Source organism: Melanotaenia boesemani, chromosome 11 (genome assembly GCF_017639745.1).
Source record: "Melanotaenia boesemani isolate fMelBoe1 chromosome 11, fMelBoe1.pri, whole genome shotgun sequence".
Lineage (NCBI taxonomy): Eukaryota > Metazoa > Chordata > Actinopteri > Atheriniformes > Melanotaeniidae > Melanotaenia > Melanotaenia boesemani.
Window position 1 is genome coordinate 6,059,918 of NC_055692.1, and position 17,189 is coordinate 6,077,106.

Here is a 17,189-nt window from a genome sequence, read left to right on the forward strand (position 1 = left end):
GTTTTATTATTTATTTTACTCATTTTATGTACAACACTTTGTGACTGTGAAAAGTGCTTAAAGAAACTAAAATTTTTAAATCTAATTTTACTTTTGAGCTCAGACATTTAAATGAAAAAAAAAATATCTGATTTTTGATCAAAACGTGAACTGAATGAACCGCATTCTGTTTATTGAGCCTTAAGATGTTAACATCATGTAGTAGAGAAATGAAGAAATACATTTATATGTGTAGACATTAAAGCAGGACATAATGTAAACTTCACTCCTATTTAGAGACTCAGACCAAATATTTTTTAACATAAGTTGCAATAAATAAGGTTGTACAGTCTGACATTATCATAGTTACACCACACCTTTGGATATTGATATTTTTCTTATTAAACTGAAATCAGACCTTCTGGTTGATGGTACAAATAAAATGGAAAAAAACTCCATTTTAAATTTCTATTAGGTGAAATATAATATATTGATCTTAAGTGATTGTTGAGTCAATAATAAACAATTCTAGAAATCCAATATCAAAACATGGGTCAAACATTAATACATAAATAACTTATAAGATGCAGTCTTTCACTGCTTTTTTGGAGCTGTAATAAAGTTAGACTCTACTGTTTTGGTTATTATTACTAAGTTTATACACATATTTTGCTTAAGATCTCAACAGGGAGGGAATTCCAAAAAGCAGATTTACTGGTTTAGCTGGCTATGTTGACCAAGACTAAATGCTAATCGTGGGTTTTCTGTTCCAAAATGACTAATCTAGTAGGTTTGGTTAGGTTATGCCCATCTTATCTGGCTTTGTATTTAAGTGCACGTTCCAGAAAGCAGCGCCTTTGACGCTAGTCAGTGGCGTTGCCATTTGAGGAAGGTCCTGTTGATAGAGTGGCCCAGAATATACGCGCTCTACGCTGTGAGAGGGTTATAAGACCATGACTTGACATCCTGTCCTACCCAGATGAATATCTGCAAGACATTATAGAGTGATTACTGTACCTTACAAACCTTCTGGATCCATATATCTCCAACATTACGCACTGCAGTGCTGCACTCACGTCTCTACAAAGACTTTGTCTTGCTCTCCGATATTTTGTCAATGGGAGCTTCTTGTACAAGTTGGAGACATAGAGGGATTTGGCAAAGCCACCGTTTTTCAATCTGTGCGCAAAGTGTGCCGTGCCCTGAAGCGGTTCCTGTGCAGCTTCATTCATTTCCCTGGCTACAAACCAACGAGGCTCATCAAGATACAGTTTCACTAACTGCAAAAAAGGTCACCTGAAATAGATATACCCTTTGGCGGTGAGCCTATGGCAATACCTATAAACAGTATAGAGGAATTTTTTTCTTGTATTCTTTTTTTACTTGTATCCAGGTACACTTAGGGGCAAACGGTTTACATCCATTTATATAACTAGGGCTGTCAAATGATAAAATTTTTTAATTAGATTAATCACAGTTTTCAAATTAAATAATCATGATTAATCACATCTTACAAATTAAACATGATTAATCACCATTCGTGATTATGCCTGAAATTTGCCCGTTTTTGCTGTATTGTATCACAGAATGAGCCAATGCTACAAATATTTGCTGTTAACTGACCTTCCCTTGGGTAAATGACTGTTTTCAAGCCTTACATTTAGATGTAAGGCTGCAGGATGACCGCAGGATTATCAAACCGCCTCCTTACATTAAGAAGGGGAGGAGGAGAAAAGTGTGACTGTTCCCTGATGTGATGGAGAGGCATGTAAAAGGTAAAATGGTAAATGGTCTATATTTATGTAGCACTTTACTGTACCTAGAATGATACCCAAAGCGCTTTATATTATTCATCACATTCACCCATTCACACACTGATGGCAGAAGTTGCCATGCAAGGCGCTAATCACGACCCATCAGAAGCGATTTGTCTTGCTCAGGGACACCTTGACATTTCGAGGATCAAACCTCAGGCTACAAAACGACCACTCTACCCACTGAACCACGCCGCCCCAGTAGACAAACACAGCCATGCAGGTTGCTTCTTTGGTAAAATGCAGCAGCACAGACTGCATAGAGGAGAGGAACTGAAAGTTTCTGTGTTATCTCATTAGTATCGACCGATATCGATACCAACGCTGGTATTGATATAGTTGATATTTAGATCTACCCGCCACTAAATTTGTGTTAAATCGTTTCCTATTGTTCACTTGCTACCGAATCAGTTTATCATCAGTTGATGTTTATTGTGACAGAATCACTGGTACTGGCACATTGAATCAGTCTATTGAACTTAATTTGATCAAACTTGTGATTTACACATCTAAAATGACGAGTGTATGGTGCAGGTGCTGAGCGTCAGCTCCTTTGTGCCACCCTTTCAGACAATCATGATAGAAACAGCTTCATTCTACGGGATTATTTTTTTAAGGGATGATGAAACGAATTTGGACAGAGCAAAATATGAATGCTGCTTTAACATTTTCCAACCTCTTGCAGTGTGCTCAGGTTAACAAAAAAAAAAAAAAACAACCATCTGCAGTGTAGAGCTAAGAAAACACGAGTGGCTTCGAGGAAGGCGGGACCTAAAACAAAAGTAAACTTCATATATATCTGTGTGTGAGATTAAAAAAAGTGAGACTAAAAATGACAAAATGTTAAATTAAAAAAGAAACAAATGAAATGAAACCAAATTAAGCAAAAATGTCTGGAAGCAATACTTGAAAAACTGCCAAGAGTTTTTCTCACGAGTCTCTCAAACAATTGTTAAAAAAAAAACTGGTTTTTAACAGCAGAAAAACTGAATAGAATCCAATTCTTTGAGGGTTTCCTGATTAAAATTGCATGCACATTTAATCAATAAGCAATGACGTGAACAAACACAACAGATGGTAGAAGACCAAGTAATAAATAAACCATTTCTGTGCTGAAAATCAGTGATGTTTATTTGCCTCGGGCTATGAAATACAACCACAAAGACACTGTGCAAAGAAAGCAAGGTAAAATCAGACTTGTGGAGAGTCGGCAAGCACGTTACGCAAACAAAAATGATATATCTGCATGTGCACAGGGTACTGTCAAAAAGAGTTCATGCTACAGATAACACAAAAATCAATAAAAGGAAACTAATTCACAAAGAACACAAACACCTCAATCTTTATGAATAAATCAATGCACTGGTAAAAACATACAGTTACATTTAATATCATTCGAATCAGATTTTAATCTCATAATACTGTTTACTTTGTAATATTTATCAACCATCTTCAAAAGTCTTCAAAACCAGCTACAAATTGTTAGCACCAGTACAGCATCTACACAAGCGCCGCATTTCCTGCTACGATTGATGCTGGTTTGACTCAAATCAAGATGTTTCCCCGCCGGTGGGCTCAAGGCCAGTTCCTTAGTTAAAATAATCTAAGCACTTGTTTTGTAAATGAGAAAATCATTTCAACAAATATACAACTTTAAAAAAAGAAAATAAAAACATTAGAAGAAACAACACAGACAGTAACGTCTTGAAAACGATGTGCCAACTGAGTGATATACGATTATATTTTCATTAAAAGAGTTTACAGTTCATTCAGCATTTATGGCCGTCTCAAATTAAACAGCAACTTATTCAACTTTAGATATTTCCTGTGTAGGCTGTCACGATCTTCTTGTTTGGTAACTGATGGCTAAATCTTATTTTACGTTTCATAAAAAAATTTAATTTCATGGCCATTGCTAGTTACTGATGAAGCTTTGTCCAACTTCATCAGCTACTTATAAAAACATGTTAAGTATTCATGTAGCTTCAGCATCTGATACGCTACATCTAAATACAGAAGCCTGGGAATGTAGAGCTTATACTTTTTATGAATTTTATGAGAGCAGTCTGTTGTTTTATTACAGAAAATAAATCAGAATATTGAACCAAAATGACATAAATGAAGGTTAGTTAGTGTTAAGGGAGTGTCGACTCTAATTAACCGTTGAAAAGCAAGTTTCTACTCTGGTTCCATTCAGTCCACTTCATGAACAAAACATTACAAAAAAAAAAAAATCAGACGTTTAAAAGTCAGATTGTTATGTTATTGTTAATGTTAATCTCACATTGTGATGCCATGTTAGTCTAATTAAAATTGTTGGGCTAACAGGCCTAGATAATCTGGTTAGAAGTTGAATTAATCCGTATTTATTTGTGGACACAGAAATACCAAAAGAAGACGGTAACAGAAAACCTATCAGAGACAGTGTCCTTCTAATGTCTACAATCACTAAAGTGTACAAAATGTAGAGCAGTAAAACTGCCCAAAGACATGAATTTACCACTAAACTGTCAGTTTTTCCTGTTTGAAATGTGGAGACCAGAGCTGAGGTCGTAGCTCAGCGGAGAAACATGACCTGGTTAGTTCGAAATGTGGTTCTTTTCTCTTTCAATAGATACTAAAACACTTCTAGACTGCTGCTGAGTTGTTCTGTTTAACGGATAAATCTATACGAGAAAAGACAAGAATCTTTAGGTACAGAATGTCCAAAACTCAGCAGCAGCACGTAATCAAATAAAATTAAAATCGCACCTTCTGAATCTGAACTGTTGCAAAGGTTATGTTGGTTTTTTCCAGTTGGTGGTTTGTTCCGGCTGTTAATGGAAACTACTGGAACAATTTAGCTAAATAATTATGATTGTATTAAATTTCGGCGAGCAGGTGATTACGTAAAAATTGTGACGGGCTAACTGTCAGCTAACTGGAGTAACACTAAAGTCTAATTACAACTATACGGGTTATATTATTAATATTATTATCCATAAAAATGATTATCGGTTCATTTGGCACTGGTTACATCATATAAACAGTTATTCAAATAATTGCTTTTTTATATTTTATTTTTAGTTGTGCCATCTTTTGCTTGGCCAGTTGCTGCATATGGGAGGGGTTAACATCACTTTTTTATTTATTTTATTTAAACATTCAAACATTTGGCACAGCACAAAGTTAAACATTGAAGCAAAAAATAAAAACTTTACTGCCTTTTTTTAACCAGTGACTCCGAATTAACATGAATGTCTTTGCTTAGATAGTTTTTGTTTATATTAAAAAAGTATTAAGAATTTTTAAAAGTGCAAGCAAGAAAATACTAAAAAAGAAAAAAGCATGTATTAAATGACAAATGTATTTTTAAAAGATTTTTTTTGTCGTTTTTTTTTCACTTTAAGCACAGAGTTAAAAATATTCTACAAAACTGTCTTAAAAACAGGAATATCAGCTGACTGATATTGCTGTATGTTATTGATTTATTAGCAATATGTTTCAAAGCTGGTGAGAGAAGATGGTGCACTACAGACTAACAAAGAAGCCAAAAAAAAATATTTATATACAGAATATGAACCAGAACAGCAGCGATGGAAGATACTGTCCTCGTTTCCTTGCTTCTCCTTCCTCAGTCGTCATCACTTTTGCTCTTGTCTGACTGATCCTGTAAGAGGAGAGACGGAAAAACATCAAAAAGGAAGATTTAAAGACAAAGATGTAGAGGAGGGAGGTGTGTGATTAAGGTTTATTTTGCCTAAAATGCACTAACAAAGGTCTCGCAGGTCTTCAAAAACCCAGTATATCAATATATCTTCCTGTTTTAATTGCACATCTGGAAAAAGGCTAAAGAGGAGTGTAGAGGAGTCCCAGAGAGCAGGAGACACCCCACAAGGTCAGACAGAGCTAAACACTCCCAGCATTTATATTCAGTTACGAGGCTTCTGGCCACTTGGAAGGTTAATATAAACAGCTCAGCCAAACTGGCCTTCACACATCTTGCAGTTCAGCATCACTGCTAACATGACGCAACACTCATGCACCACCACAGTGAGGTACGGACCACAGGATGACCACTCACACTGAGAACAAGAGGAAAGATTTATCATCACTGCAGTTAATGTTTTAAATTAGACTAAAATATATTTGTTTTGTTCTTAAGCCAGACTTATTGCAGTTTTACATAAAAACAACGCTGTGTCCAGCTGTTACTGGGACAAAAATACCTGTTAGGAACATTAGCTGGAGTAATAAAATGTTTTTAAAAGGTTTCTACTGAATCAAAACACAATGTCATCCTCTGACATGAGTTTACAGCTGGTGGTCGTGTAATTGGAGCATCTCAGGTCATGTTGCAGGAATTTTTCTCAATTCAAAATTAAGTACACACACGTGTTGGCATATGGTTGTCTTAAAGACACCCCAATACAAATAAAGACTTTTACTACTTTTTAAAAGAAATCTAAGTAGATACTCTAAAGCAGAGCTTTTCAACTCTGAAGGTTTTAGATTCGGATCCAACCCTTGTTGTCCATCTGAGACGTGAGACAAGGTCAATATGATGACAGTAAAAAATAAATGATAAAAGTTAGATTTTTGGTTAAGAAAGAGACATCTTCCAGATGCTTGTATTAAAGTGATTTAGTCACTGTGGGGAATATACTGTTACTTGCTTTTTCATGTTTTGCTTTCTTTCAAGCTTGTGCAAAAAAAATCATTTCCACTGTCAGATGATCAGTCGTTCGATACCCAAGGCAATAAAAGTTTTTTCTCCATTCTGATCAACAGAGGAAAAAGCTGAAATGTCCTGGTGGGAAACATATTCAGACTCTTTGCTCTGAAATTTCAGCTCAGGAGTCTCTCAAACATTTGACTGGAATCAATGTGTCTGTTTCTCTGTTTTAATATGTGATTGTTGTCTCTTAACTGCACCAGCTCTGCAGCGATGGGCAAGAACACCGAACAGCAAACCTAGACAGGTCAATGCTGATTCTGCTCACTAACACTATCAGAATAATCATTAGGCCACATTTGGAAAGCGGAGGCTGTTGGGGAAGGTTCCTCACACTCACCAGCCACTTTATCAGGTACACCTGTTCAAGTCTGGTTTTCTATACAGCACCAAGTCACAAGAGAAGTCATTCAAAGTTCTCTGTCCTCTATATTTATAACTGCACTATTCACAAAAAACAAAACTTAACAGTCTTATGACGCCTGCCTAAGGAAGCAGAAGACCCCCAGGGTGCCACCGTACATGGACTGGGACAATGAGGCCATCAAGGTGGTCGACTGGACAGAGACTAATGTCTTAAATCATTTTAGTTAATTTAAGTTATATATGACCTGCAATAGCAGAGTCATATATATTTTTATATATATATATATATATTTATATATATAGTCATTTTAAATAAATTTAGCCCTACGATGTGGCTGTTTAGCTCAGTTGGCTGGACATCTGCCTCCCATGTGGGAGACCCGAGTTAGAATCCCACAAGGGACGAATATTACCAGTTGGAAGCCCAGCTGGGTCATTTGGCAAGACCCTTAACGCCACTGCCTAACCACTGTAAGTCGCTGTGGAGAAAAGTGTCTGCTGAATGCCAGTAACCGCTGATGATGAGTGTGCTGTATACTGTGTGTACTGCAGAGAGGCTACTGTTTCCATTCATTCGTTGGTTGTTGTGAATGGATCTGTATTGCATTTATTTCAGCATGCACATGTGTTATATAAAGACACATGTGGATGTTTTTTCTGTCCTTGTGTAATATGCTTTGATTCTGTGCTTCCAATCTTGCAGAGCTGTGTGACTTCCATTTTGAACAGAGCACATGATTTACTTGCTTTGATTTAACCTTATTTAATAAAAGAACATCATTTTTGTTATTTTTTTGCATCGAACAGAGAAAATAAAATAAATCAGGTTTTTAAAACCTCAGGAGAGCATATGGTCCAAAAATGGTTGTTTTGGAAACTTTGTCTAAACCTTCTGCAGAAAACTTCTCTGAGTCACTTCATCAGAGCTTACCTGAGCAGAGACAACGTTTAGATATTGTTCTATCGTTTATTAGAGGCTTAGAGCTGTAGCTGGATCGTTCCACAAAAACATTCATAACCATCCTGAAAGTGTTTTTTTTTTTAAAGCTCAGAGCTTATTTGATTTATGCTGTCATGCTGTTTATTCTTCACCAGTAACATATATACTTTTTACTTTGTTTTAATTTTTGAACATTTTTATTCAGGCCATGACTATTTGCTGGCATGTGAACCGTTTTTAGCTGGAGAAAATGTGTGTTAGTGGATTGAGCTGGCACGCTGAGCTGATTAACGTTACCGTGGAGATTCCTTCGGTTTTCACCATCAGCAAACAGATTGATTTTCGTTTCCCTGACACCACTTGAACTCATTTTGCTGTCAATATAAAGCGTAAAAACTATTTCATCAATTCTTTTGCTCATCTTTCTGGATCAATTCTCTTAAATTAGATTCTTTGATTTCAGACTACCTGGGATATATGTGGCCTGTTCCCTGTTAGGACTGAATGAACATTTTGATAACATCGCCCATCGTTTCTGAAACTTGTCCTCAGTGTCTTTTGGTATTTTCTGAGAAATTATGGGCTTCACAATTACTTCTTCCTCTGCAGACAATTTAAAAGCAATAACATCCAGCTCTTGGCATCTCAGCTGTGACAGACCTGCTGATTGGACAACAGGATCAAAAATAAGAATGACTGCAGTGACCATGGCTGAAATGTAGTGATATTTCTCCAGACGCCGTTAAAAGCGGACAATAAAAGCTGCTTTTTGTTTCATTTCCTTCAGATAAGTTGAAGTTTCTTCAAAAGTACTAATAAAGTTCACCCTTCAGAAATATATCGACATGAAAGAAAACCTGCTGCTTCTGGAAAAGTCTATTTTTTTTTTGCTTCTCTGAAAAAAAAAAATATATACATATATATATATTTTGCAGAACATATATGACTCAGTTGAGACCTTTAAATACATCCACTTCAACAAACTATCCCATTCACACACACAAATCAGCAGTTTCCTGGGGTTCACAACTATTCTTTTAACACCATGGGTGGGACTAACGATATGTTCAAACTGTGCCTCAAGCTGTGGAACTCCTGAGGCACCAGCAAATACAGCTGCTTTTTCTTCCCTCCTCCAGTCCTAAAATCCATTCAAAACAGCTATGTTGTCATGGCTACACATTTTTGTCTACTTGAAATGATGCTGGACACTGGGGTATTATGTCAGTAATAAATTATTGATGAGGGAGAAGTTCACATCCTCCCCAAAATAAATCAATTTAAGAGGAAAGGGTGTTGAGCTGAATTTAACGAGAAGATGATCACTTATTTGGATGAAACCTTCAATGTGCTAAAGGCAGGAGAAAGCTGGTTATTACGTAGACCTACGTTATCATCCTGGTCCTCGTCACTGTCGTCGTCGCTGACCACCGGCTTGGCTTTACCTCGGCTCTGCCTCTTCTTGCCTTTGTCGTGGCTGCGTGCTTCCCTGCCCAATTTGATCTTCACCCGTACAAACTTGGCTGAATGAAACAAGCAGGAAACAGGAGCACTGGTGTTTATCCTCCCACATACGTGCAGAATTTCTTAATTTATAGATCAATGCCTACCAGAAGAAAAACTAAGTTTAATCACTAATTGGATAGAAAATTAGCCTTTTATAATGTTGAGATTTAGCTGAATAATCTTGTGAAGCTAAATTGCAAATTATTTTAAAACTTTGTTATCAGTATAACAGATAATCTGTTGCAGCTGATACTCAAACACTGTCGATTAATAAGAATGAACATCTAATAGTTTCCCCGTTACACAAAGACTTTTCTTTTCTGACAACCAAAACACTGAAATAAAAGCCAATGGCATCTTTTTAGATAAAGTATGAATGATTTCAGAAAAACAAAGATTAAGGGCGCATTCACACTGGTGCTGTTTGGTCGACTTTAAAGGAACCCTGGTCCATTTCCAAGGATAGTACAGTTTGTCTGGAGTAGTGTGAACACTCATTTGCACTTTGGTGCAGACCAAAGATGCTAACTCTGGTCTGATTGAAAATGGAGGATCTTGGTCCACTTGCAGATCAACTCTGATGCAGTTTGCTTAAGTCCCATTTTCACCAGGGGGCAGGGAAACCCTGATCTCTGTTGCATTTCCTCAGCCAACCGTACTCTTACCAGGTAGGTGCGGTATAGGCTGGACAGCGATAGAAGCGTAAGCTACATAACAGCCAGGTGCAACGCCTTCCTGGACATTTAATGAAGATTGTGACAGAAACAAAAGAGGAGAATGGTGGACATCCAGTGTTTTGTGTTGTTTTTTCATGACATGTGGCTTTAAAACTATATTTAAACATGGCTTTGTTATTAGTGCAGAGTAGGGTTGCAACAATTAGTCGACGTTATCGACAATAAAAATAGTCGACAACGAATTTTGCCGTCAACTATTGTCAGCAAAAAAAAAAAAAAAAAAAGTTGTTTTATTGGTCGATGACTAATCGACAATCGGAATAGTCATCAGTTCCAGCACTAGTGCAGAGTTGCAAGATGAGTGTTCGTTCTTTTGATTAATCAGTGATTTGTAGCATGTTAAGCTCCAGGGTTGGATTAGTAAGATTGGGACCACAACGTCCTATCCCAGAAAAGTAGGACGAGTCAGATCGGATATTCTGGCACACTTTCCAATCTCTGCAAAAAAAAAAAAAAAAATCATACTCTGTCATCCAAAACCAACCTGGACTCAGTGGTGGAAATGTGACTTTGTGATATGAAAGCAAAAGGAGCATCCAGTGAATCAAAGAGAGGAAGCGACGTAGAACATCATAGTGCAACACTGTGGATGGCTCGCCGCCTCTCCTGATGCTCATACTCGACAGATTCTTGAGAAAAGCGAATTAAATTTAAACCCCAAAGAAAAAAAGGGAAGACTGCATAAAACCGGTTTTGCTCCATTGTTTACAAGCCAGCTAAAGGGAAAGGATTTTCGTTTGTTCTGTTCAATCAATTAGCCAGATTTTCTTCTTCCACCTTCTTTATTTCTTCTTTGTAAACGGTCATTTGGGGAATACTGCCCCTAACAAGCAGTTGCTGTAACTGCTCAACATTTTCATGGTGGCTTGGTCTGCTAGCTTTTCGTGAAGTATGAAAACAAACCCGTGCAAAGAAAGGTGCAATGTGTCGTTTCGCAATGTGTGGTCACTTCCATTACAAGGGGCATCTGTATCTTGAAGTAAAGTCTTGATGATTTCATGGCTTTGGGTGCCCTGAAAAGCTGTATCTAAATCTAATCCACCTTATCCGTTCCCTCAGATCATTAATTATTCATCAGGTTCTTTTTTATTAGTGTTGTATATATCTTGTTCATGGTTTTTATGCTTTCATTGTTCTGTGTAAAATGGCAGTAAAGCTATTCTGATTTAGATTCTAAGATGTTCCCAACACGAAGAGAACATCTCCTTGGTAACCAAGAAAATAGAGGAGAAGCAGTTCTGGCTTTGTTTACTAGAGCTTTACTCTTATGCCATGTCAGACAGAAATGATCAGAAGAAAGAAGGAAAAGCCCATTAGGTGGAGCAGATAGTTCAGCGAGCGCTGCCCTTTTATCATCATGCATGTCCGCCAGCCTTTTGTCTGCCCTGTTGTCAACCCTTACATTTTTACGAGGGCTCCTGACTGCCCTGCCAGCCCTTTTCTAAAATGCTATTATGGACAAACAAAAAGAATATATATAAATAAATATAACAAACCAAGCCTGAGGTTGCCCTTAGTGACAGTTCCCTCCCAGTTCCATTTAACCAGATTCCCCACTTGCAGTAAATTGTTTGACCTCCAATATGCAGGGAAGTTTTTATCTTCCGCTCCCGTCTGTTTACAGTTTATTTTTTGCCCGTGTTACAGTTTGAAGGCAACAAGGTCCACAGTGCTCCGAGTGGGATGGAAGTGAATAAAAAAACACCAGAGCAGCACCGACTGGGCTCCAGTGTAGAATTTTAACGAGATGACACAAAGTTGAAAGTGTGTGAGAGTGTGTGCATCTTACCCTCAGCCTCTGACTCATAGTCATCATCATCATCATCATCATCACTGTCATCTTCGCTGTCTTCATCCTTGGCAATCTTCTGTCTGGCACTCTTGAATACAGACTGAAGAACAATGGAGTCCTCATATATCTTTGAGGAAATAATGAAAGACTGTTAGTTACACTGGGCGTGAAGCAGGAATAAAGAAACAGACATAGAATAAATAAATTAAAATGAATGTAGGCAAAGGGTCAAAGACAGAAATGATGCATGCAACAAATAATATGTAGGATTTGCATTTCAAATAAGATGGCTTAACTACAGAACTTGAGAAACCTGCAGACTTCTGTTCGAACACACGAGCAGGTATATTAAAAAAAAGTGTTTGGGATTAATTAAAGGCAGCAAATGAGAAAGTAAAGCTCCAAAGCCGAGTCTCTAACCTGGGAGCCCTCCAGGTTGAACGTCTGTGCATTTTGACAAAGCAGCATCACGTCCTTCTCCAGGTCTCCCACATTCCTGTATTTATGGTTTCTCACACGTTCCTGAAAAAGACAAACAGTGGCCTTGAGCAACAGCCTGAATCATGCTCTTTAAAATACCACTGACTTTTTTTTTTTTTTGAGTGAATTTGGTATTCTGGTCATTTTATTTTAAGTAGGGCTCTGTGAAGTACTGCAGTAAACTTAAATCATAGCACCATAAAGGCAGATGAAGAGCAAATTTTCACCATTTAAAACTACTTAAAACTTACATCAGCTTAAACAAACTCTACAACATTTGTACAAAGGTTTTGCATCATCAGCACAACAACGAAGTTCTGTTTACGTCTACTCCAGATCAAGATGCTGACTCTACAGGACCCAACTTAAAAACAAAAATGGCCAGTGTGTTTATATCCTGGCTGCTGGTGTGTGACACAATGGCCTAAAGAAAAACACACAGCCATGAAATGATGAAAACAAGTAGATGAAAAGTAGTTTCTCAGCCTTGTATTGCTGCATGATTACAACAGCTCCATGAATGTACATAATAAATGTCACTGTGCCATTAAAACGAGACAGAAACAAAGTTATAAGATCAGAAAATTATGTTGTAAGAAAGAATTTACTGATTAAAGTGCAATGAGTTAAAACTTAAATTACTGCTGAAAAAGGGCAGTAAAAAGTTCAACAAATGTTAGTTTCATCATATAAGTTCTCATAGCGTGGATCAGAAATAAACATAACTGCTTTGGATTTATTATAAAAAGAGCTTAACTGTTCCATAGAGAAGATTCGTCATAGTGTTCATTATTATCATAATCTTATCCCTCATTTACATTCCTGTCTGGGTCATCGTGGTTAACAAACCTTGATCTTCTTGAAATCCACTGGTTTTCTTATCAGCTCATAATATTCAGGGAGCTCCTTTCTGGATGGAAGCTGGACAAAGACTTCGCTCAGTTGTCTTCCAGACCTGCAAATACAACATTTCTTCATGAATCCAGTTTTTGAATAATGCATTCACACTTTATGCCATGAAGTTGCAGAGAATAGATTTAAACTTTCTTTTAAAGCTCTAGTGTGCAGGATGTAGAGACATTTAGCAGGACAAACTGCATATTCCAGCCAGATGAATTCTCCCAACCACACTTCCCATGAAAAGTCAGTAATTTTTTGTTCCTTATGGACTACTGTGATAAAATGTCAGTGCAACATGGAAGAGGGGAAGGTGGGTGACCTGCAGTGTGTTTGGATATAAGTAATAAAAATACAATGATTATCATTTTCAGACAATTGTGGACTAATGATGATATAAAATATACATATATATATATATATATATATATATATACATACACACACACACACACACACACACACACACACACACACACATATACACACACACACATATATATAGAAGGCAGCACAATTAATTTAGTGTTATGCTTGAGATGCTTGAGATGGCCATTTCGAGATTAGGAAGGTCAACAACAAGCTAGTAAACACTAAGAAAGAGCTGCATTAATACAGCTATAACTAAGGAATGAAGAGGAGCTCATATTAGGAGAATAAAATCCAAATTATTTGCAGAACTGATTTTATGCTGCAAAAAAGACAAATTTCAAATGTTATTCATCCATTTAATTCCAATACATCCATGATTATATTTATACATTAAACATGTTCAGTGTTTTATCCAATTTCAAAGTTTCCCTTAGATAATGCATAAAATACAGCTGCAAATGAGCCCAGACAAACAACCCACAAAAAACAGAACATTTATCATTTTGCTCCAAGCAAATATTGACAGGTTTCTCTTGAACTGCATTTTCTCCCCAGTTCATTTCCCCACAGAGCTGAGGAAATGGGAGAGATTGTTTGTGTTTCATTCCTTTTATATCAACCTTGTAAACCAAGGCTTTTGTCTGCTCTTGTGGAAAACACGTTTTCTATACCACTACTAATCCATCTGCCTCATTACACATCTTTTGTCTTTCCCAGTCCATGTAAACAAAATCTCTGAGAGCACAATGTATACAGTTTTACCAGGTTTAAAGCATTTTTAAAAATAAAAATGGAATTTTTTTATTTATCTTTGAGAAATAAAATTGTGAAAAACGTGAGATGCTGTAATTATGTTTTTACTTTGTGACTGTTTTGTAAAAGAGAAAGTCCTGGACATATCCGTATTTCAGGCAGATATCAGAGCACTTGCCAGCAGATTACACTGATATTTGTGATGTCTCTTAGCATAGAGCCACCTCTGGGAACACAGCTAACACCCTGGATTTCCTGGAAACCATGAAGACTTCAAGCAAAGCTTGTGACAGGAAAACAGTAAAATAACAACTAATATCAAAACAATCGTGTAACATAATTTATCTGTAGATCACAGTATGCTTGGGCATGAGATCTCCACACTGGTTCACATTAACTGGTCATGAGGAGGAAATTAAGCCTGGACTGTTGTCCAGCTACACTGAGGAGATAAAAGTTTATTAAAGCTCAGTCGCATTTAAGCTAAAATCACATTTGCTTCATGCAGTCTGAAGATGCTGTTTGTTTTGTGAGGAAACAGTATTGTAAGCCAGTAACCCAAAGTTCTGGAGAGGGAATTTTAAAGTCTCTTCCAATTTGCTCAAGTGAGAGGAATGCCAGACGTATGGTGGAGAGGATCAGGGAAGAGCAACCAGGAACTGAAACAGGGGGGAAATTACTTCTGTACGAGCAGATATCACTTTCCTGGAAAAGTTTCAGCACAGCCACAGCATATATGAGCAACAGGAAGAAAAATGAACAATGTTCTTCTGTGCATAAATGCATGTCACTGAGAGACATTTTTTATGTGAGTTTAAAAAAGAAAATCTAGACAAAACAGACCAGACATTTAATCTCACTGCAGTGCTAAACTGAGTACAAGTACATGACTTCAGGTCTGTTCACTTCTAGGCTGGTGACCAAAAAGAACCTGGTACTTTCCACTGGATAATCAAGACATGCCCCAATTGTACTCCGATAGCATCACAAAGTATTTCTTTTCTATGTTTTAAAATTCAAGATGGAATGGATAATGATCTTTTCAATTTTTAATAATCATTTAACGTAATCCAATAGTTTGAGATTATTGTCTCGATATGCTACAGTTTTTTTGTTTTTTTTTTGCTAACCATCACCTGGTAGTAATGTGTTAGAATCACCCCAAGGTTGCGTCAATTTACCAAACTGTTTACCAACCACCAGAAAATAGACAAGAGACTGCTTCACTGTTGCCAGGCTCTGGTATAAAGTGTGTAGCGCTGAAGTACAACACAAATAATACAGAACCGAAGACAACCAGGAAAAAGTTGTGTGCAGTCAATCAAATGAGGTCCAGTGCAACCTCTGCCAGGTAGAGCTAGCATAACATAAACTAACATAATTTTGTGGGCTCTGGTATGGCAGTATAGTAGGCAGGCAGGAACAGTTGTCAGAGAAAAGGGGGGCAACACGCAGCAAAGGGTCCTAGGCTGGGATGCAAACCTGGTGTGTCAAGCTGTAGCTGCCTATAGAACAGCTGCTCTATCAGGTGAGCTAAACTGCCCGTCACAAGTGTTCAGCTACAACAAAACCAGCAACTTTTCGTTGTCTTTTCATCTTGTTTTCTTGGTCCTGAAGCGCAATATTTTGGAGATGGTTAAGTAATTGTGCTTGGTTATATGTGCAAACCCTGGCAGAAATAGCTGTTTACCTTTCCTGCTTCTATCTCTAGAGGCACAGGCATTTATTACTGAAGCCTGTAGCAAAAACTGGACATTCACAGCAAGAACAGGCAGTTTGTTACAGCTAACTTTTTCTGCTCTGTTCTCACTCAGACATTCACATACTCACAGCGTCCTCTCTCTCTCCCTTCACCACCCATCAATGCTCACTCTACGCTATTCTTATAAAATAGTGCTAGTCTATGTGCACTGTTTCAACTAGTTGATCAGCCATGATCATCCCTACTATGTACAGTCATTTGAGAGTGAAGCATCCATTAGAAGGGCCATCTACAAAGCAGCAATCAAGGGCTAATCCTGAGCTTATAGTCCCATCAGTACAAGACTGAAGAAACTGTAATGACCAAGCGGCAACCTCCGCCTGTAAAATGTGAAGCCTATGAAGATATGCAAAAAAAACTGCAGTTCACGCCTCATCCACTAGGGGCTGGGTCCAAAACAGAGCAAATCTCCATAGACTCCCATGTTAAAAAGACCAACTTCACAGTAGAAATAAATGTGTTTAAAGCCTGGTACAAAAATCCATTTTGGGATTAATAGGTCAAGTTTACCTTCATGACAAATGTGAGGGGGGTGAATTTTTTTCTAACTCATCCGTTTGGATGTTATTTAATCTTGAAATTCGGCATAATTAGGGGCGTGTCCTTTTGATTGACAGGTATGTAATATCCGTGGAAAGAAGGGAGAGTGCAGCACAGCCGGGGTTTTTAGCCGGCTAACAGAGTGCCTTAGCTTTAGCCCGCCGGCCTCCGTTAGCTATTTAGCTACCGTTGCTCAGGCTTAGCGCGGTTAGCTCTTAGCTACAGGCAGCTCGGAGTTTGATGGTTGTCAATCATCCACCCCGACCTTGACAGTCCTCTTCTCAGCTCAACCGCTTTGCCCACTTTCGGATTTTCCAGGACTAACGACACGAGTGATGCTACCAAGATGGCGACAGTGGGAACACCCAACGAGCTTCACTTTTGCTCTTCAGAAACCTATGGGTGACGTCACGGAGGCTCCGTCCATCTTATATATACAGTCTACAGTAATGACACTAAAGACGAGCTTAGTACACAGTTGGTGAATGTTTAAAAAAAAAAAACTGTCTCTCGCCACAGATTTATGGACAAAGCTTA

The 17,189-nt window shown here is 37.7% G+C and overlaps 1 protein-coding gene across 1 annotated transcript in view; it reads right to left on the reverse strand.

Annotated features, from left to right (window-relative positions):
- Window positions 1-2,906: 2,906 nt before the first annotated feature.
- The window catches only part of smarca2 (SWI/SNF related, matrix associated, actin dependent regulator of chromatin, subfamily a, member 2), a 53,538-nt gene continuing 39,255 nt past the window's right edge, over window positions 2,907-17,189 (reverse strand). Inside the window, exons 30-34 of the mRNA XM_041998802.1 lie at window positions 13,178-13,283; window positions 12,269-12,370; window positions 11,846-11,975; window positions 9,203-9,336; window positions 2,907-5,442 (exon numbers count right to left, since the gene is read on the reverse strand). Of these exons, the coding sequence (XP_041854736.1) occupies window positions 5,407-5,442; window positions 9,203-9,336; window positions 11,846-11,975; window positions 12,269-12,370; window positions 13,178-13,283 (508 nt within the window). The 3' untranslated portion in view covers window positions 2,907-5,406. The remainder of the gene's footprint in view (window positions 5,443-9,202; window positions 9,337-11,845; window positions 11,976-12,268; window positions 12,371-13,177; window positions 13,284-17,189) is intronic.